Source organism: Cnephaeus nilssonii (genome assembly GCF_951640355.1).
Source record: "Cnephaeus nilssonii genome assembly, chromosome: 17".
NCBI classification, from domain to species: Eukaryota; Metazoa; Chordata; class Mammalia; order Chiroptera; family Vespertilionidae; genus Cnephaeus; species Cnephaeus nilssonii.
This window is the reverse complement of record NC_137088.1, coordinates 32,934,121-32,956,471: the sequence shown is the minus strand read 5'-3', so window position 1 is coordinate 32,956,471 and position 22,351 is coordinate 32,934,121. Positions and strand designations below refer to the sequence as shown.

Here is a 22,351-nt window from a genome sequence, read left to right as displayed (position 1 = left end):
GGCAAATCAGTTTATTAATATCAAGTTTAAGGTTGTGCATAAAACTGCAATAACAACAATTTAAATGAAGTAAACAGAATAAGCTGTTTATTAAAACACTGTGTAATAAAATAAACTTTTTTTGATCCGATGCTATAGTGGTAAACATTTCCCCCTTATTAACAGTCCATCTGAAACACAGTTAAATTATACCATAATCTGATTAAAACTTGGAAATGCCCCTGTTCTTTCCCACTGAATGATTGAACAGTGAGGTGTACAGATCTAGGTTTTTTTGATGAGTCAATGATAGAGGACCATAACCTAAAAGACAAGCAAAATCCCCTATGTCCAAAGATGAAATCTTATTTACCCTGCTCTCTGGCCCAAACTTAAAATTGTCATATCAAATAAATATTTAATGAATCACCCCCTTTCCTGTCTAAAATAAATATCAGGAACAAATTAAGGATAAGAGTTGGGTTTTAAACTGCATTTTATTTGTTACTATAACATTGCCCTTTTTTAACTGAGCTATCTTAAGCATGCAAAAGTTCTCTTCCGAATGGAACTGCTTCCACAGCCGCTTAGATATCAATAAGTAAATTATAAAGGTCATTCAATTTGTAGTTCTCTCCTCCTTTATGGCACTTCTAAGCAGTGTGACACATACCACAGAGATAGGAAAGACCATCTTTAATAAATTATCTTCTTAATTGTAGAGAATTTCTGAAAATAAAACTGACAAAATGCTAACCCAATGCCTTTGATGAGTCCTCAAGGACCAAAGATCCATCTCCTCCTATTTGAAGACTTGGTCCTCCGGAGTATCCTGGCTGTTGTAGGGCACTTGATAAGGCGATCCCCCAGGGCTCTGGACAAACGCACTGAGAAGCCCTTTCACCACTCTCACTTGCCGATTCTTTGGACCACCCAGTCTTGCTGGCAGAGAGGGCAGCGATTGTTCTGTTTCACCCACAGGGACATGCAGCAGTTGTGGAAGGAATGATTACATTCTCCCCAGACCACTAAAAGGAAAAAAAAAAAAAAAGATTATTTGACATTAGACATTTCAATTTAAATGACCGAGCTCAAATATATAGCTTATTTTATATTATGAATAATAATCATGGTTCATAATCTCAAATAAAGATAAATTGGTCAAAATGGTTTTTTCTACCTGTAAAGAAACAGAAACTTACATGTGTAAGGTTTGTGCTTAGGGGACGTCCCACCACAGCTCTAGAATCTGTGAATGATGTGGTGGCCCCAGTTTCTGTACAGCTCCATAGTGTACAGCTGTCCTCCAGAAGTTAGGAGATTAAAGGACTTGAGTCTTCCTTAGATCCCAGACCTGAGTTCTCAGTCATGCACTGACCTTGGAGATGTTTTGGGCTTTATTTTACTGAAAAACATCCTCCCAATTTTTATTTATTAAGATATGAGTGTTAAATGTTTTCAAGTTCATAAGTAGGCTATTATGAATAGATGACATGCTTCTAAATATTATCAGCTGTGCATCTGCTGAGTTGTTTCCTACAAGTGCTGGTAATTGTGTTGTCATCAATAAGCAGTGCAATTCCTCATGTGACAATGAAATTTTCAAAGTGGCTTGCTGGAAAGAGAGGTCTCTTTGTGATCAAAGAAAGATAGCCTATACCTCACAATTACCAAATTAATGTGTTGCTGTTTTTTAACAAACAGCTTGAAAGAAAAATTTTAAACCAATGGAAATCACCCACAATCTGGACTACAATCTCAAATGTGAGCTTCATCTGTACCTTGCTTGACCATCTGAGCTATACGATAACAGAACAATTAAGACACAGGAATACAAAAGGAAAGAAAAAAAAACTTCTTATGAAAAGAGGCTGTAGAAGGTAGAAAGCAATAATCATTCTAGTGTTTCAGAAGGAAAAACAGGATTTGATCAAAACAGCATAGGTCATTAATAAGAAGCTATATATAGCCCTGGCCAGGGGGCTCAGTTGGTGGAAAGCATCGTCCTGTATACCAAAAGGTTTTGGGTTCGATTCCTGGTCAGGGCACATACTTAGGTTTCAGGTTCAATTCCTGGTATGGGAGGTAATGATATTTCTTTCTTACATTGATGTTTCTCTTTCTCTCCCTCCGTTTGTCCCTCCCTCCCTCCCTCTCTAAAAAAAATCAATAAAAACATATCCTATAAACCACACCAGCACAAAGTACAAAGTTAACTTTTCATTCTAGGAAAAATGTTTAAACACTTATATAAAGCAATCTAGAAGTGATGATTTCAAGAACTGGAACATACAAACCTTTGAACTGCTTACAACATTTAGTCAAGACAACTTTTGTAGTCCCAGACTATAAGGAAAACTTAATAGACTTCTATATATATATATGTACTATATTTCAAAAAAAGACTTACAATTTTTCTCTATCAGTTAAAAGTTAAACACTACATCTTAAGAGTATTGAAAACTGAAATACTTTAGTAGAATGAAACCCTACCCAAACTGACCTATAACATATTCAAAATTTTAATGATGCTTTGGCAAATTCCTTCTTATATAATTTTCTTAATAGAAGATGATAATTCATTTTTTTTGATTATCAAAATAATTACTATGCCCATGTCTGGAATACTTATATAACCAATTTTTCTTAATTACAGGCAATAAAAAAACACCTTGCAGATGAATTCTATTAAGGCCCTTCGAGAACCAACACATTTTATATTAATAATGGATCACTGCTTTACAGTTTATTTTTGTGTATTGATAAAGTCAATCTTAATAGCAAATTCAAACATCCCCACTGAGAGAAAACCTTCAGTTGAAAAAGCATGAGAATGAAATTACAACATACCAACACAATCCTCTTGTTTGTTTTCAGCTTGACATCTAAGACAGGCATCTAAAAGTAAACAAACAGCAATTCTCATTCTGATGCTCAGAATGCAATTTTTAAAACCCAGACACTTCAAAGTCAAATAAAAGCCCAAAGGGTTAGAGATGGAGATTAAAGGCTCATACTATTAATTTCTCATCTGAACATAACTGTTTAAACAGGAATAAAGTACAAGGCACTCTACTAATCTACTTCTGACCAGGAGCAATTTTCCCAGGGTTACTGACCCTCTATTTTTACAAGCTCTGATGAAAAGATGTCCTGCCAGTGGATGCAACCACTAGAGAATACTCCACTGTATTAGAAGTTATTATAAGCTCACTGGGCATGCTCATATAGCTCAATCTTAGGGGTAGTTTATTTTCCAGACACCCTTTTAAATAAGCTATGCACATGGGGATATAAACTACAGCACAGGGAATGGCCAATACTATAATAACTATGTATGGTGCCAGGTGGGTACTGGAAATATTGGGGGGGAACACTTTGGAAAGTATATTGTTATCTAACCACTATGCTGCTGTACAAAATATAATACTGATTGTGAACTATAATTGAATAAATAAAAATTTAAAAATAAATGAGCCATGCATATATATTGGCATTTGCTAATACATAAAGAAACTAATAATAGAGCTTACCTGGAGGGGACTGAGTGGGAAGGAATTTTCATTGTATACTGTCTTAAAATTTTGAATTATGTGATTATATAATCTATATAAACATTAAATTAAAATTAATTAAAAATACTTTCTAAAAACTAGGAGTTTTTCTTCTTCTAAGAAAATGCTTCCTTTACAAACTAAGTCTGAGCCCAAAGCATTTAACCAACAATGGCAAAGTATTTTAATAAATTACTTGGGAGTAAATACCAGGAATGGGAAGCTAAAGTATACTAGGTTGCTTGATGAAGGAGGTAACACAGAAAATATATATGTTTGGTGAAGGAGGTAAAATAGATTATTTTAGGGACTAATTAAATGGATTCATTCACTAGCTGGAAGAGGAGTCAAAGTTGGGTAAAGGAAGTTCAAACCAACAGAAAAAAAAGTTTTAACTGGAGAAAAATAATTCAGTAAAAATAGACACACGGTGGAGCCGAAGCCTGTTCTTCTTACACTGGATTATACACAGGCACTTGTTTGCTTCTCTCTGCATGTTTTTACCCTAAAAAAACACACCACCCTGGCCTCTTCCCTGTGGACTAAAAACAACATTGCCTCCTAAGACTTTCTTCAACTCCGCAATTACTAAGTATCTACTCTGTGCAAGGAGTTATATGCACAGGGGACACCAAAATGACTAAGTCTGGATTCCTGGTCTTCACAGCAAATAGGGAGACAGACAGGCAAACAACTAAGTATCTTAAGGATCCTGATGTAACAGTGAAGATGAGGCTCTGTGCAATCACAGAATTAGAGTTTGTGATCCCAGCTGCCTCCTTCACAAATGAGGAAAAGAAGGCCCCAAAAGGTTGTGTCAAATGTCCAAGTTACCATAGAGCCATGAAGGGTTAGGTTACTCTGGCTCTATAACTTGGCAGTACAAGCAAAAGTATTCCTCTCTTCCTCAGCAGCTCTTGCTCCTTTCAGAAGGAAGGGAGGAGAGTGGAAACAGAGTTAACCACATCCGAATAGCTTGACAGGCAAATCTTGGATCAAGAAGTCATAATAAGTCAGTTGTGTATGAGATGAATTCCAAATATTAAGGAAATAGGATTAAGTGGGCTCTTTTTGTAGGATCTAGAAATCGCTGAATTACGCTTATAGTTTTGATTTAGATCATCAAAAACTGACCTAAGTAGATAAAAATTCCCACAGTTTCAGATTTAAAAAAGTTTCTTTTGATGACGTTCCTAATATCTGAAACAGCACATTTCTAAGCAGTACAATAACACTAACACCTTTTAGAATGATGCTAGGGTAAGGACTGGGAAGTCTGAAAAACAAACTTCCTCCTGCTGTCAGCTGACCTCTAAGTGGATTTTAACACCTCATAAACAAAATACAAAGGTCTAGTCCAGAACACTTCCCTGAACTCAAAGTATAGCGGTTGTAATCTGCAAAGTTAATCCACAGTAGCAGAATACTTGCTATAATTAGAAAGTCAACGAGAAGGGGAACCATTTACAGCCCATACTTCGACTTACTTTAAATATCCCAAGTACAGTTTATTTGTTGCAAGATATCAACCAGTACTTTAATTCCATATTTCCACTTCCTAGTTGAAATTTTTTTTTCTTTAGGGAGAAGGATAAAATGCCTTTTTAGGAACATTCTTCTTTTTAAACGAAAGAAAATTTAGGTGACAAAATTTTCAGCAAAGCCTATCTTACTAAGGAACAAAAAATGAAGTCACCTATGTAAGTTTAAAATGCCACCCAAAGTGGAAAATATGATTCTAGTTCTTAAGTAAGGCATAAGTTATGTAGTAAGGGGACTGTGCTGCAGGCCAATAAACTAGGTACTTTCAAACCTAAATAGGCAAAATAAGTGGATCACGTCTGAAATCAAGCTCTTTCGAACGTAAAACATAAAAAAATATTTGTATCCCACTGCTGCAAATCCTCTTCGAAACAAGTCCTCACGCATAAAAGACTAGAGGGCATACTAAAGAGAGTGTAAACTGATAAATCTCTTGATTCCGCTAGAAGTTTTCATCTCGCAAGAAGGGAGAGCAATTTCTCTTTTAAGTTATTGTCTCCAATTCTCTCATTTTTCAGGGCAAGGCACAAAGTTTTAAAATGACAGAAACCTCGGTTTTCTTCACCTACCCTCAAGCAACAGCACGTAAGCTCTGGGCGTAGTTCTAAAGGCTCTAGTTAAACATGTCACTTGCCTTTAAACAGCACCTCTTTTTCAAGGTGGCCTGAGACCTTAAACCAGAAACCAGATACAGCAACACGGGGCGAGGCTGTTATGAGAGGCTTCACTCGGCCCGATATTTTAAAATTCACAGTACCACAGGAAGAAGTCCAACTTATGTGTAAAAGCGGGCGCTCCATCCGCAAAGGCCTGCCTCGGAGCAGGGCAGGCTTTTCCAGGAAATGGCATCCTACGACAGGAAGGGCTGGCCGGCTAGAAGATTAAGTTTTGTGTGTCTAAGTCCAGGGCTCCACGTTATTCAATTCCCACAAAACGGAAATAGTCTCCAGCCACCCTGGGCTCCCTCTGCAGCCGAGCGCGCGCCGTGGGACCGGCCCGAGCCACCCGGACTGAACAGCCGGGGCCGCTGCAGCCCGCGAACGCCACGGCGGGGCCCCCGCATCCTTCCCCGCAGCTAGCCGAGCTCGCAGGGGCAGCCCGGGGGCGTCGTTTCCGGCGGAAGAGGACCAGAGCATCGCCCGGGTGTGTGACCCGAACCCGGGATGTGCTCTGCGGCCCCAGGCCCTCGCCGCGACCCCGCCGCGGGCCGCCTTCAGAGGCGGGGCTGGGGCCTGCCGCCCTAACCGAGCCGGTTCCTCCCAGCTCCCCACAAACCGCACAGTTGTGTGACCGTGGTCACTCCCATCGCTCCCCGAAATGATCTTCATCCCTCCACTCGCTGCCCATTCCCCTCGCTAGGACCCAGCCCCAGGCGCTGGGACCCCACGGCCCGGGCGGCGGCCACAGCACGGGCGGCCCCCCCGCCGCCGACCCTCCGGGCAGCGGGCTCTCCGAGCCTCCGCGCGTCCCCCCCCCGCCCCCCCCGGCCGGAGCCGGCCCCGCGGAGGCCGTAGCGCGGCCCCGGCCTCGCGTGCAGCGCTTACCCATCACCTGGACCCTGCAGATGGCGCACGTATCGCACTCCACGTCCCAGCTCCACATGGCCACCGCGTTCCACTTCTTGAGAGAGAACATTTTGTCGCCTCCCGACTTGGAGCCGGCGCTCCCGGAGTGCGAGGACAGGGCGCAGGGCTCCTCGCCGTCTTCCACGTCGGCCATGGCGGCGGCGCGGAGCCGGCGCGGAGACGTTGGGTCGGGGAAGGCCGGCGGCTATGGCGGCTCCGCGGGGCCGCCCGACAGACCACAGCGCCGCCCGCAGGCCGCCGGCCACCGCGGAGCCGGCCACAGGCGCCGCCCGCGATTGGCTGGCGCGGGCCGTGACGTCACCTTACGCCAGCGCCCGGCCACCGTTGACCCCGCCCCTCCGCCCCTTCGCTTGCGGGGCAGCCTGGAGGCCCGAGGGCCTGGGGGGCGGCGGCGGTTGGAGCCTGGCCTCCGCGCTGGGGAGTGTGCTGTCGTGATGGCTGGTGCACATTGTGCAGGAAACACGTGTCCTGCTTTCTGCCTTCGTGAAACCTACGGCTTTCAGAAATTACCGTGTTAACACACCCGTTTGTTTCCCCTCCCAAAGGTAAACTCCCTAAGGGCAGGGACCGCGTCTTTGTCAGCATCTTGTCCTCCGGACCTAAAACACGCCTGGCCACCGAAGCCCCAATTATTTGTAGGGTGACTGAATGACCTTCATGAGCTTCCATTTTTGTCTCAGGAGCCTTTTACACTCAAAAATTACTAGGACCTCAAGAGGCTTTTGATTGTGGAGAATATATATTTGTTAAGAAATTAAAACTGAGAAAAACATTTTAAGAATATTTGTGTATATATATATGTATGGACTTTAGAGAGAGGAAGGGGGAGAGAGAGAGAGAGAAACATAGATTGGTTGTCTCCCGCACACACCCTGACCAGGGGTGGAACCCACAACCTGGGTATGTGCTCCGACCAGGAATCAAACTCACCACCTTCTGGTGTACAGGATGATGGATGCTCCAACCAACGGAGCCACATCGACCAGGGCAATGTATTAATTCATTTAAAAATAACAATAATAAACTCATTACAAATTATCTTAAGAGCAATGAGCTCATCGCATATCATGTAGCTTCAGGAAAACACTGGGCACTCATAGAGAGTGAGAGAGAAGAGAGAAATAGCTCTGAGTATTGTTATGCAAATAGTCTTGACCTCTGAAAGGTTCCCAGGAACCCTGGGGGCCACTCTTGGAAAACCTTTAATTTAGCTTAACCTCCTCCTTTTATATGTAGGAGGAATGAGGTCCAAGTAATGGTGACAGTTTTGAAGTCAGTAGTCTATTTGCTAGCCCAGGGTCATATAATTACGTTTTCCGTGCAAAGCAGACAACATCTCCGTTTAAAAGATAAGAGAAGCTGAGCCACAGAGAGCCTACGGAGATACCTGATTCCCACCACCATCTGATGGTGGACACCTGCTGTGCCAGGGTTGGGATTCAGAGCCTTCTACCTCTTGTTGGAGCTCTCTCATCCCCTCGGCTCCTGATGCCAGGCCTTGTGACCGAGTGGGGGCTAACCAAGCTCAAGGAGTCTGGCAGAGAAGACAAGGATGCATCAATACATAAAAAATATAAATAAGGACACAGGGTCACATTGGACTAGATGCCAATGTGTTGTTTATTGAGTGGCCTCTTAAGTGCCCCGAGGGGCAGAGTGTTCCCGAGGACTGATGCAATCAGGGAAAGCCTCCTGGAGGCAGTGAGGTTTGAGGAGGCCAGGAAATGAGTGAAGAAAGCAAACCCCCGGGGCTGTCAGCTGGAGCAGCGCAGTAGTGGCGGCAGACACGAGTCTGACCACACTAACTCTACGAGCCAGACAAGAACCCCTGTAGACAAACTCAGATGAACCACAGTACATGTTCTGTTCATATTAAGTGACCACACATCTGACTAGAGATGGCTATAAATGCTAGATAACTAATAAAAAAATTTTAAAAAAGAAGGCTGGAACCAGATGAGGATAGAGTGCAGTTTGAAAGAGAAAAGGAGCCAAACTCAGACGAAGGAATGAGGATGGGAGGATGGTGAAGGACAAGAAATGTACGTGCCTATGCTGAGTATGGAACTCAGCACCCTGTCTCTGGATGATTGTGTCCTGGCTTCCTTCCGGCTCTCCTCCCCCGTCCGACTGGCATTCAATCTAACGTGCGCCTAATTTCCTATATCCCTTTCCCACCGAACACTCTCCAGCTCAAAATGTTCCACGGCTCTGAATTGTCCTCAGAACAAAATCCGAAGGTACCGATGGTCATTTAAACCCGGCTACAATATGGCCCCAATATGCTTTTTTAGTGCCATCCCCAAGCACTCCTCCCTGAGACCCTTGTCAGACTGGTTTGCTCAGTCATCTAAACACAACTGGACTTTTTTTTCTTCTTCACATTTTAACTAAAATGTCTCTAAAATTGGACAGAACTTCCCCTACCTGCTCTGTCTGGATTGCCATTTGCACTTAAAAAGAAACTTTGTGTCCTCACTGACCACTCTTTGCCACCATTTATTTATGCTCCCCAGGAATCATACAAAACTGTGTTGCTTCCATTCTTTTGGCACCAGGTCACAGCAACCAAAAAGTGCTGTTTCTGATGTCTATCAAGCAATTTAAAGTTTTTTTTTTTTAACTTACAGCTCAAAAATGGTAAAAATATTAAAATAATAAAATGAGTATGCAATGGAAAAAAAGCAAGTACTGTTGATAGACTGTCCAGAAATTCCTATATATGTACAAGCAGACACATAATACATGAATTTACTTAAAAATTTTAAAATTGTGGTAAAATACACAAAACATAAAGTTGGCTATCCTAACCATGTTTAAGTACACAGTTCAGTAGTATTAAGTATACTCACATTATTATGCAACCAATCTCCAGAACTTTTTCATCTTCTAAAACTGAAACTCTACACCCATTAAACAACTCTCCATGTCCCCCTCCTCCCCTTGACAACCACCATTCTACATTCTGTTTCTGAGTCTGGCTACTCTAGGTATCTCATATAAGTGGAATCATACAGTACTTGCCTTTTAGTAATGGGCTTGTTTCACTTAACATAATGTTCTCAAGGTTTATTCATGTAGCATATGTGAATTTCCTTCCTTTTTAAGGTTGAATACTATTCTATTGTATGAATGTTCAACAATTTGCTGACTCATATCACATCAATTAATGTTGTTGCTTTAAGATTTTTAATTGATTATTTATATGTTTTTATTGATATTAGAAAGAGGAAGGGAGAAGGAGAAGAGAGGTAGAAACATCAATGATGAGAGAGAATCATTGATCAGCTGCTTCCTGCACTGGGGATCGAGCTTGCAACCCAGGCATGTGCCCTGACCTGGAATCAAAAAATGACTTCCTGGCTCATGGGTTGACGCTCAAACACTGAGCCACACCGTTCAGGCTCAATTAGTTTTTCTGTGTGTTTTAAAATATATATATATTTTTTGATTTCAGAGAGGAAGGGAGAGGTAGAAACATCAATGATGAAGAGAATCACTGAATGATTGCCTCCTGCACACCCCCTACTGGGGATCCAGCCCGCAACCCAGGCATATGCCCTGGACCGGAATCGAACTTGGGACCCTTCAGTCTGCAGGCCGACACTCTACCCACTGAGCCAAACCGGCTAGGGCTCGATTAGTTTTCGATATGAATTTTTCACATATACTACTCTGTAGCCTGCTTTTTTTTTTTATTTAATAGTACTACTATGACATTTGTCCACATAAACACTTATATATAGCCACATTATTCATTTTAATGGCTATGTAGCATTCCACCACATGCTTTTCCTGTGATTTATTGCCCTGAGAACCCTTTGAGACACATTTAATTGTTTCTAATGTATAATAAACAGTGCTGCATATATTTCCTTGCACATGTGTAAGAGTATATCTGTAAAACAAATTTCTAGAAATAGAATGCCTGGGTCAGAAGCTGTATATTTTTCATCTTGATAGACATTGCCAAAAGATCTTTAAGGAGGAACATAGACTTTACACTCCCAACCATGGATGTTAGTGGCAAATTTCAAAAGAGGTTGTTTTTTAAAGCAGGAATAAGTTCTCAGAAGGCTTCACACACTGGATATATAAATGGGAAAGGTTTGTTATATTATTTCAGCTCTGGTGCTCTATTGTTGTTTACTTGTAATGCATGAGGTCTTGTCTTCCTCGCTAGATGCTAAGATCCTCAAGGTGGACATAATTTATTATGCCCAATCACACCTCCACATTAGTTTGGTTCCATGAACTTGCCAGCACTTACTAGATTCGTACATGGAAAAATGATAGTGTGTTTTTTTTTCTAGTTCAAAATAAAGAGGTCTTAAGTCTTCTTTTTTTTCAATAAACATGTATATTTATTTTAAGTCAGTTTGGTACATTCTGTTTTTCTTGTGTAGCTGTTCAAAGTGAAATGCCTGTGGTCACTCAATTCTGACATCAACACTAATAACAGCCACTGGTTTATTTTTGAGCGTGCGCTATGAAACAGGCATTGTCCTCAAATGCTGGCATGTGCCATCTCACTCAAGCTTACCAAATGAGAAAGCTAGCATTCTTATTTGTATCTTACATTAGGGGAAAGTGAGGCACGAGGTTAACTGACTTGCCCAAGGTCATATGTTAAAAGTAACAGGTTTCCACAGAGAATGCTAATTTTTTTTTAATTCCGAGGTCTGTGCTTTTCATTCCTGTACCACATTATCACATCATATAAAATTCAACTTAATCTAATTTACCATCCACGCATTGATCAACCATACCTCTACCATTTCCCCTGGAGCCGTCTGAGATCTGAATTGGGGGTAAAGTGACTAGACGTTTCCTCATTTGTGTAAGATCCCTGTTTGGGGGATATTATCTTTTAGAAAGTGGTTATTATCTCCAAACATTCCTATTGTTCCCAACTACAGATATATTCATGAAAGAAGATTCTTTCTGAGATAAAAATCACGACTTTCTTCAAATTATAAATTTCACATGCACAAGAGAAAAAGCCCTAGAGAAGAATCCCACCTTTTTTTTTTTTTTTTTTTTTTTACTAAGGCTTACTTGTGAAACCCAAATTTTAGAAAATGACAAGCATGATAGCATTAAAACTACTTTGAACTTTCCTACAACAGTCTTATCAAACTTTAGAACTTGAAAGAGGCTTGGTTATAGTGAAAAATATTATCATATAACAAGCAATATCTTTATATGTGTGTCTCACTGGTCATGGAAATAGCATCCATAAGGAAACATGGTATCCATATTCAGTGTTTAACCTGTAAAAGAATGAACAAGAAATCATAAATTAAAAAAAAAAAAAAGAAGTGTTGTTTTTTTTTTTTTGGTGCAATCACCATTCATTAGAATGGAATGATGGCTTAGAGGACTGTTAACTTACAACCAAAATTCTCACCATATTATCAAGTGCAAAATCTGCTGTAATAGTCTATCCCAGTTGAGTGTGCAGGGTCTATACAGCGCCCCCTGGTGGCTGTAACTAACCGGAACAAACATCCACAAACATCCAAGAGCATACCTTTTTCTTCCTTTTACGGGTAACATTAGATTTATTGCAGCTTTTCCAAATAGATCTGAAGGTGTCCGAAGAGATCTGAGGGGTGACTGTAACTTTTAAGACTGAGAGTTTACCTGAGAGGGGGAAGAACATAATAGTAAATGGATAGGATATCTCACAACTCTCCATTTGATGGACTGAGTCACAGGCTTCTGAAAGGGCCATTCTCCCACATTATTTTTTTTAATAATATGTTTTTATTATTTTAGAGAGAAAGAAGAGAGAGAGAGAGAGAGAGAGAGAGAGAGAGAGAGAGAGAGAGAGAGACATAGATCAGCTGCCTCCTGTGTACCCTCACTGGGGATCGAGCAACTGGGGAATGTGCCCTGATCGGGAATCAAACCAGTGATCTTTCGATGCATGGGATAACACTCAACCAACTGAGCCACACCAGCCAGGGCTCCCTCATTCTTATTAACTGGAAACTTTCATCACACTTAATACCCTTTCCCTATATCTTCTTGATGTGAGTGACCCGTGACAATTTATTTCTGTAATAACTCCCACTAGTCCTCTCTTTTCTTTTCCCACTGTCTATGTATTTTGCCTGATGGTTGTGGTAGCCTTCTAACTGGACTTCCTAACCCCAGATTTCCCAACGTCAAATCCATCCTGGACTCTACTTCCAGTTTAATCATCTGAAGCAAAATTCTGATCCTGGTGTTCATCAGCTCTTTATTTTTAGTGGATCTCGCTTGTTTTTGCTTGTCCAGCTTCCATTTTAGCTTCTTTCTTGGAGTTTTCTTTGGGGTTCCACTCCCTTGCCCTCCAGGGGTGAGCACATAACTCAGAGCTGGCCACTTCGTGTATTTCTTCCCCCTGCCCAGTGATTGGTAACAGGGGTGCATGTGACTCATTATGGCCTAATGAAATCAGGAGAAAGGCTCTTCCTTGAGTTTAAACTAGCAGAATGTAAACTTCTGGCTAATGCTACCCAACTTGTCACTGTGTGGGAAGAATTTTTCTGGGAATAAAGTCAACACAGATGCAAGTCTTCTAGGAGATAGAGGTAGGTAGCATTATTTGAAGCCCTGAATCCAGCTGGACCTATAGCTAGAAACACCCCTTGGACTTTTAGTTATGAGTCAACAAATTTCCTGTTTTAAAAAAATACATTTTTTAAAAATGATTTTAGAGAGAAAGGAAGAGGGAGAGAGATAGAAACAGCAATGATGTGAGAGAATCATTGATCGGCTGCCTCCTGCATGCCCCCCACTGGGGATCGAGCCTGCAACCCAGGCATGTGCCTGGACCAGGAATCGAACCAAGACCCCCTGGTTCATAAGACAACGCTCAACCACTGAGTCACACTGGCCAGGCTCAACAAATTTCCTTTTGTACTTAAATCACTTTGAGTTGGTTTTGTTATCACTTGAAACCAGGAGTTCTCACTGATTTCATATAAAGGCCTGTGATATCATGATTTATAAGATGACCAAAATACATTTCTCATATATATTTGGCCTTAGTTCATGGTTGGGAGCTCACAGCTCCCCAAGCCCTTGGAATTTCCTGAGTAATAAGAGAAGTGAGGACAGCTTTTGTTATGATCCTTGGTCCCTTGTCCCAGTTCCTAAAGCCTGCTTTCAGAGCCACAAAGGTGAGATGGCGTCTTGTTATACAGAGCAAGCCCCTTTCAGCCACAACTGAGTTTATATTAATGAGGTGACTTTTGGAAAGCCCCTTTAAGAATGGCTCTTGGTTGCCAAAGGAACCAACCAGGAACGGAGGGTTGGAACTTTCAGTCCCACCCCCTGATAGAGGGTGAACCAATCACCAATGGCCAGTGATTTAATCAATCATATCTCTGTTGTAAAGCCTCCATGAGGACCCAAAAGGAGAGAGTTCAGAGAGCTTCTAGGATGGGAACCAGGATGCTTCCACATGCCAGCACCCAGGCCCAGCTCCACAAGGAGAGAGCTCCTCTGTTTGGAGTCTCACCCGAGGTACTGTTGTTCGTTGATTTGTATCCTTTAATATCTTTTGTAATAAACTGGAAATCCAGTGAGTAAACTGGGTTTCCTGAGTCCTGTGGGGGGCTCTAGCAAATTAACTAAACCCAATGAGCAGTCATGGGAACCCCTGATTGATAACCAGTCCATCAGAAGCACAGGTGACAACCTGGCCTTGCAACTGGCTTCTGAAGAGGAGGGCAGTCTTGGGGGACAGAGCCCTGAGCACGTGGAACCTGATGCTGTCTGCAGGTCGATAGCGTCAGAAGTGAGTTGAATTGAGGACACCCCGCTGGCGTGAAGAGCACGGCAGTTCGGAATGAGTGGATGTGGGCAGGTAGAAGGGACACAGACTGAAAACACTCTACCTGTCTTTCTGGCTCTCAGTGCTTCAAGTATGTCAGCAGCAGCCCTTTCTCCCAGGACATTGTTTCCAAGGTCAAGTTCCTTTAAGTGGGCAGAGTATCGGATCAGGCTGATCAAAGAAAATGACAAAACAAAATGGCGTTGCTCCAAGCATGGTTATTCAGAGAAACTCACTCCGGTTATTTTGGAGTATGATCTTTCTTTTTAGGTCCTCTTCACCCTCCACCACCACCCTCCTCCTTCTCCCGGCCCCCTCCCCCACCCCACCCCCGCCCCGCTTCCAATGATAATGCACTGACCCAGTTTGAAACTAGAGACATCCTGAATCTCTAGTTTGGATGTCTATTCTAAGTAAGTTGGTAGGATAAGGATTTTTGGTTGCCTTAAGTCTTCCATTTATTTATTTATTTATTCATTCATTCATTCATTTATTTATTTAAAAGATATGGTATAGTATTGCCAGGGCTTCCCAGTCTTATAGATTTTACACAGAGTAAAATATTAAAAAACAAACAAAACAAAACAAAAAAAACTTGGGAGGACTGACAAAGATCAGTTTGGCAAATTTTAGTATGTCAAATAAATTACAACTCTTACCTAGCAACACTATAAAAGAACAAATATTTTTACATGAGATTAGGAAGGCCATCATCTTGAAATAAAGGATAGTTTAAAAAAACACACACATGCTTTTATTGATTTAAAAGAGAGGGGAAGGAAGAGATAGAAACATAGATCAGTTGCCTCTTGCACGCCCCCTACTGGGGATGGAGCCTGCAACCCGGGTATGTGCCCTGACTGGGAATCAAAGCAGTGATCTCTTGGTGCATGGGTCGACATTCAATCCTCTGGGCCACACCGGCTGGGCTAAAGGATAGTTGTTTTTTTTGTTTTATTTTTTTTAATATATTTTATTGATTTTTTACAGAGAGGAAGGGAGAGGGATAGAGAGTTAGAAACATCGATGAGAGAGAAACATCGATCAGCTGCCTCCTGCACACTCCCTACTGGGTATGTAACCAAGGTACATGCCCTTGACCGGAATCGAACCTGGGACCCTTGAGTCTGCAGGCCAACGCTCTCCACTGAGCCAAACCAGTTAGGGCTAAAGGATAGCTGCTTTTTTTTTTTTAAAAAAATATATTTTATTGATTTTTTACAGAGAGGAAGGGAGAGGGAGAGAGAGTTAGAAACATTGATGAGAGAGAAACATCAATCAGCTGCCTCCTGCACACCCCCTACTGGGGATGTGCCTGCAACCAAGGTACATGCCCTTGACCAGAATCGAACCTGGGACCCTTGAGTCTGCAGGCCGACGCTCTATCCACTGAGCCAAACCGGTTAGGGCTAAAGGATAGCTTTTTAAAATCAAGTAAGTTTAGCTTCACGAAAAATGAACATTCTACCTGTCTTTATTTTTCGAATTTCATTGAGGATTATTGAGCCGACTTGTCTTTGGGAATTTCTGGCATCGTGGGTGGACATGGAATCTGGGTGAAGGCCTGGGTTCCTAGGCAGCTTCTATCTTTTGTCAATCATGTGATCATGAGCAGGCCATGTGCCTCTGGGGCCTCACTTGGCTCATCTCTAAAACTGGCCTGAAAAGGGCTGTTCTGCCTGTGTCACAAGGTTGTGGTGAAAACAGAATGCAGCAGTTCCTATGAGAGCATCTTGCAAAATGCAACAGCAAGAATGCTATTATAACGAGTGCATACTTACTACATGCACATTCTTATGTGCCAGACATTGCAGGGATAACAAGGAATTTCACACATGGCCCCTACTCTGGAAAGAAACTGTGACTAAAACAATTTTGAGTTCTTACCGTGTGTGGGGATAGGAAATTTCGGTTAGGGTCAATAAGTGAGTACAAGGCCATCCTTTCGCTCCCTGTACACACTTCCTGCTGATTCCGCAGGCAGAATTCAAGGTCAGGGCTGAGTGATCCCGCCAGACTCTCCCTCTTGAAGGCCTTGCTCCCAAGGATACAGTCTGTCTAATCAGGACTTGACCAACTCTGGGTTCCTGAATGGCCTGATTGTGTCCAATTGCTTCCTTCAAGCTGGGTGAGAACAGGCTTGCTTCCAGGAGGAAGCAGGGATGCACAGAAGGAGGGTGGAGAGGGTTGAAGACAAACTTGACAACTCCACAGTGCTGCACCTAGGTCTGAGATCAGAGGCCCTGGGCTTAGCCACGACTCACACAGCCTCCCGTCAGCTATGGTTTTACAGAGCATTCACTCTGCATCAGATGTGACCATGGCCACCCATATGCCGAAGCCTGTGCCTGGCACAAAGGGCCTTCCGAGGGTGTGGGTGCGGCTGAAATCCAGGTCCTGGGCCCTGAAACACAGATCTGGAAGGGGCAACTTCCTCCGACTCACTGGCCAGAGGTGGTGCCTCTTTAATTCCTCTGCCCAGAGGGGCCCTTTTTCCCAGTTTGTATTAAGGTGCTAGCTGGCGCCCAAGGCCCTGCATTTGGCACCCTACATACACAATCCCATTTAACCCTGAAACAACCTCTGGAGTCAGGCACTATTATTATCCCCATTTTTACAAACAAGGAAACAGATACAGAGAAGCTACGTAAGGTGCCTAAGACTATACTGCTAGGAAAGCGTGGAGCGAGAGCGTGAACCAGGCAGTCTGCTCGAGAAGAACCGTGAAGTATGATTCAAATATACCAAGAAAGTGTTTTAATCTCCGGTGTTCCTCAATGATTATGCTTTCAAAATGAGAACAAAAAGATTTAAGTGTTCAGTGTCAGAATTAAAAGGACATGGGATCCCTAACCGGTTTGGCTCAGTGGATAGAACGTCGGCCTGCGGACTCAAGGGTCTCAGGTTCGATTCCGGTCAAGGGCATGTACCTTGGTTGTGGGCACATCCCCAGTAGGAGGTGTGCAGGAGGCAACTGATTGATGTTTCTAACTCTCTATCCCTTTCCCTTCCTCTCTGTAAAAAATCAATAAAATATATTAAAAAAAAAAAAAAAGGACATGGGGAAGGGACTGCCAGCGCTGGTGCCCATTAGACGCGTTTCCATTCCCCGGCACACGGAGCCGGCAGTTAGCTGCACAGGCCCCATGCTCAGACGGGCTCCTCGCTCTGTTCCGTGCTCTGCTCTTTTCATCCTAGAATTCTTAATATTGAACAAGGGCCCATGAGTTTGCATTTGCACCGGGTCCCCACGAATTCTTTTTTTTTTTTTTTTAATATATTTTTATTGATTTCAGAGAGGAAGGGAGAGGGAGAGAGAGCTAGAAACATCAATGATGAGAGAGAATCATGGATCGGCTGCCTCCTGCATGCCCCACACTGGGGACTGAGCCCGCAACCCAGGCACATGCCCTGACTGGGAATCGAACCGTGACCTCCTGGCCATGCCAGCCAGGCTGGGTCCCCACAAATTCAGTAGCCAGTTCTGCTGTCACCTGTAGTGTGGCAGAGCAGAAAGCAAAATGGCGGTCCGCCATGCCATTCCTGTGAGTGTCAGCCTTCCCTTAGGATCTCATCCCAAGACCAAGAGGGGTTACGGCTTCTCTCCCAGAGAGGAAAAACCTCACTTAGCACTGCTAACAAGGTGCAGTTAAATAACTGTCCCCATGATTTATCCCAAGCACTAGTTTTGGAAGATGAACAAATAAAATCTCTCAGTTTTCTACTCACCATGTTAAGGTTTGAGTGAATTCCAACAAACTGTTTTCTCCATCTTTCCCTTTTCCATCTATGCCATTATCGGCCAAATACAATTTCACTAACCAAGGACCAGCTTCCGTCAAACCTTTAATATTTTTCTTGATTCCTACGAGAAAATTTGTGTTGTGTTATTTTTAGACAATAGTTCCCCCGTTTACCATGGGTTTTTAAAAAACCATACAGACTTATTTCACTTGTGTGGGTAGATGCATTGTGTCGTACAGTTAAGGAAATACAAGTAATTTAAGAACTCATTTTAAAAAACACTCAGTACATCCTTTGTTCTTTATGACAATAGCTCCAAATTGTCTGAATGAAAGGAAATTTCATTGAAGATCGAGATTGCTTCCTTTACTTTTGCTAAAGAAGAAAATCAAGGTCTCTGGATCTTCTTGACAGAAGAATGAGCTGTCCACTGATCCTGGGGAAGTGACAGCCCATACAGGGGGCTCAGTCTTTTAAAAGAGCCTATAAAGTTGTCATTTTTTTTTTTTTTTTTTTTTTTTTTTTGCTTTCTAGAAGGACAAATTCAAAGGCAAAAGAACCATTCTGCCTTCATAGACTGCATGACGGAGGCCAGTGGTCCTAGAGTCTGGCCCACCTTTGTCAGTCTGTCCAGCTGTAGAGTGCATCATGTACACGTTTAATTCACACCAGGTCAAGTTTAGGAGTTTAGCAGAGAAAAAATGCAGGACGGGGATGGAGAAAGAGGAACGGTGTGGCTATAATGTCGGCTCACCCACTCAGTAAGTGTGAGAGGGCAGAGCTGAGTCTCCAGTCCCAAAGGCAGGCTGCTTTGGGGGTCCCGGCGGGGGCTCCAAGTGCTTGCAGTTATATGCTTCGTGTGCAACAGGACCCTCTAAACACTAGCCAACTACTTCATCCTGGGGCTCAACTGGAAAACAATAATCTGTTCCAAAGCCAGGAAGACACCGGGTGGGACTTGGAGATCATATATCTGCATGTGGTTTTGTAGGGGCAATTTAAGGGATTTTAAAGGCTCGCTTAGCTATGCACTAATTTTGCCTAACATGCAAAAATCTATTGATTTGAGAACATAACCCCAGGACTAGACAGGAGTCTTGGACTTGAGTGCATTCAGCAGGCAATATTTTTGAGCTCCCATTATGTGCCAGGCACTGTTCGAGGCGATGGGAATCCAACAGGAAACAGAACTCCCTGCCCTCGTGAAGCTGACAGGAAGTGAATGCTAGCTAGCGAGAAGAGAGAAGAGCTGGTGGTAAGTAAGTATACATTTTCAAGTTAGGAAAGAGAACTTTAATGTCAGGGGAAGGGACATTGGGCCATTCTAGTTTTGCCAGTTATTTTTTTAAAGTATGTTTTTTAAAAAAGATTCCATTGGTTTCTTTGGATATGCATCTAATCTGCTGGATTACTGAATAAGAGTGACAGGATTTCTTTGCCTCTAAAACACAGTCGGAGGGATGAAAACTAGCCTGTCCTTTGGTTTTATTGGGGATACGCCTAATTTGTCCAAATTTCATTTGTCCTTACATCCAGGGCATGGGGATGATGGCAAATGACAAACATGAATCATATAACGGTGCTAACATACTAGAATAGTATCTGGCACCGTGCAGGTGTTTAATAACTGTTCGTTGAATAAATGAGCAAGTCCATGAATAATAGAAAGAGTGCAATCATACTGTGGAAACTTCTATCTCACTGTTCCTTGTTTTTCCAAGTCCAGTGTAGCTAATGATGCCTTGAGATTCATGAACATACAGAGAATATGATATTTCTATTTATCCAATCTCTTCACGAATATAAATGTCTCTGAAAAGTTAAAGTTATGATAAAACACGAGGTGAATGGGGCCACGGCCAAAGGCCACATTCCTGTGCAAGGAGAGAGGCAGCCTCAGCCAGTCTACATCCCAAACGTAGCCGGCCTGGCCCCAACGTGTGCCACTGGAGAGGGAGGGAGCTCCCTGGCCTGCCATTGGCCTGGTGCAACTCACATCCCCACGGGAAGAACAATCCAGACCTCCCTCCAACTGGAGGTAAGGGAGGTAACAACGTCATCTTTGCCCATGAAAACTATCAGGTTGGAAAACGCTAGTTCAAACTACTCTCCAGAATTTCCACCGCCAGTGAGTCACGTGCCCTCTGAGAGGGGACCAAGGCTGGTGCTGCTCAGTACAGTGACTTCCTCTTCTGGGCCTTTCACCAAAGTCCAAGCAGAACCAAATCCTTTTTTTTTTTCTGGATGGAAAACAACTTCCTTGGAGTAAAGGTGAGTCCATGCTCAGCCCCTGGTAACACTCGATCCACTCCAGCTGTGCACCTCGACCTATTTTTACCCAACCTTACATTTCTTTACTTTAAAACAAAAACAAGCTCACCAACAATGACCACTTTCATTTATTCCCCTCTGTCTCAGAGAACTTGGCAGTGGCATAGCAATGCCGATTGTGCCAGGAGGCACAGTAAAATGGGCAGAATCTCCGGGTTTGAAATCTCTCTCTGGAGAATGCTGTGTGACTCCCCAGAAAGTCACCGAACTTCTCTGAACCTAAACTGCCTCGTTGCTAACACAGAGATCACAATACTCACCCCTTGGATGCACTGTGAAGAGGGACTGGGGGGCGTGGTGAAGTGACAGCTGTAGAGGCACTCGGAGTGCAGTAAATAATACTGCCCCCTTCCCAGTTTCCTTCCTGGACTTTGTGAGTCACTGAAACACTGGAATGGGGGCGACCTGGTGAAGAATCTCTATGTGTAAGGTGTCCCCCCTTTTGCCACGGCCTTCCTGAGGATCAGACATATACTGCTGACAACCGCACGTCTTCCCTGGAAGCCACCCCATAGATCCAATATGAACTCTCCCAACTCTGTGCTTCCCCCCGCTTGCTCTTTGGTTAATTGCCCAGATCCCCCATTTGTTCCTGACTTCAGAATCTTTCTTACCACCCTCGCTGAACCCAATACCAGGTGTTGTCAATTCTCCTCCTAAATACATTTGGACTCTGCAGCCTCAGCTCTGTACTTTATCCTCTCTTCCCTGTTGTAAAATTCTCCAAACTCACCTCCCATTGTCCAGCTGTCCCTCTCTCTAAAATACATTCTGCAAAGCTGCCTGAGGTTCTTTTCAAGAGTCTAATTCTCATTATGTCGCTGCCTTGCTTCAAAAGCACTGCGGCCCTCCCTTTGCACACAGGAGAAAGTCTCACTCCTCGACGGCGTTCGTGGCTTTGGCCCTGTGGGTCCACCGGCCTTTTCAGCGACATCCCTCGTCATTCTAATGACCACCCTGCGGCGGATGCCACGCTTCCCACACGCCCAGCCCTGCACACGCCGGGCACTTTCACCTCGGACCTTGTGTCCTGTGGCTCCCTTTGCCTAGAATGCCCTCGCTTTTCCAGCTGATGAACCTTTTCTCATTCCTCCCAGAGAGAGCTCTTTTTCCTACGTGGACCAGCATCCAAAGGGTAAGTATAAACTTTCATGGAACCGGAAGGTCCCCAGAGAAGACTCCTCAGCTTGTCCTTCCTTCTCTGGCCTCTTCTGGGACTGCCAGGGTAGGTGGGCATCACACCTTCTGGTGGGCAGCGGATTGTTTTGCTTAACGACTCCTCAAATGTTCATCTGTGGATGCCAGGTCCCGGTAAGATCTTCTTGAGGTAGATTTTTTTTTTTAAAGCTTGTTAAAAATAGCCCTCCACCCCCACCCCCATCAACAGGAAGCATGTGTGACTGCCTGTGTAATGACCAGAGATTTATAAACCAGAACATAAATTTGCATTTGCTTGATTGCAGGTCTTAAGGAAGCAAAGCATAATTAGTGTTGGCTGATTCACACCTCAGACCTTGGAACCTGTCCACAAAGGTTTCCACCGTTTAGCATCACCCCAGGATAAAATCCCAAGTAAAGTAATTTCAGGGTTATGACCAGTCACTTCCTGGTTTGGAACTAATAAAGTTCTTTTGAAGATTACATCTTGACTTTGGAACCTGACCTTTGAATTCCTTAATGCTGTCAGCATGCCTATGGACTGTGGCTATGATATAAGCAGTAATGCCTTATTTTGGGGGAAGTGAATTTGCCACTTGGGCGGCATTGGTACTCTAGTAGATGTCTAA

General features: G+C 43.2%; 2 protein-coding genes across 6 annotated transcripts in view; both read right to left on the bottom strand.

The window, feature by feature from the left end:
• Positions 1-15: 15 nt before the first annotated feature.
• Positions 16-6,917, bottom strand: RNF7 (ring finger protein 7). 2 transcript variants are annotated; one of them, XM_079794814.1, is made up of 3 exons: positions 6,627-6,917; positions 2,830-2,877; positions 16-1,007 (listed from the first exon to the last, which is right to left on the bottom strand). In XM_079794814.1, exons 1-3 carry the CDS (start codon positions 6,792-6,794, stop codon positions 951-953), a joined length of 273 nt encoding a protein of 90 aa, XP_079650940.1. In that variant the 5' UTR covers positions 6,795-6,917; the 3' UTR covers positions 16-950. The 2 variants fall into 2 exon arrangements, with proteins under 2 accessions (XP_079650940.1, XP_079650939.1); XM_079794813.1 differs by having other exon boundaries at positions 29-1,007; positions 6,620-6,905.
• A 4,128-nt stretch (positions 6,918-11,045) lies between these two features.
• LOC307113227 (uncharacterized protein) overlaps positions 11,046-22,351 on the bottom strand; it is a 49,823-nt gene continuing 38,517 nt past the window's right edge. For 3 of the 4 annotated variants that reach the window (XM_079794695.1, XM_079794696.1, XM_079794697.1), the window contains 3 exons: positions 18,219-18,354; positions 14,554-14,660; positions 12,119-12,307 (listed from right to left, as the gene is read on the bottom strand). In XM_079794695.1, coding sequence (XP_079650821.1) covers positions 12,156-12,307; positions 14,554-14,660; positions 18,219-18,354 — 395 coding nt within the window. In that variant the 3' untranslated portion in view covers positions 12,119-12,155. Of the gene's footprint in view, positions 11,935-12,118; positions 12,308-14,553; positions 14,661-18,218; positions 18,355-22,351 lie in introns of those variants that run through there. The other variant, XM_079794698.1, reaches the window with a different exon arrangement.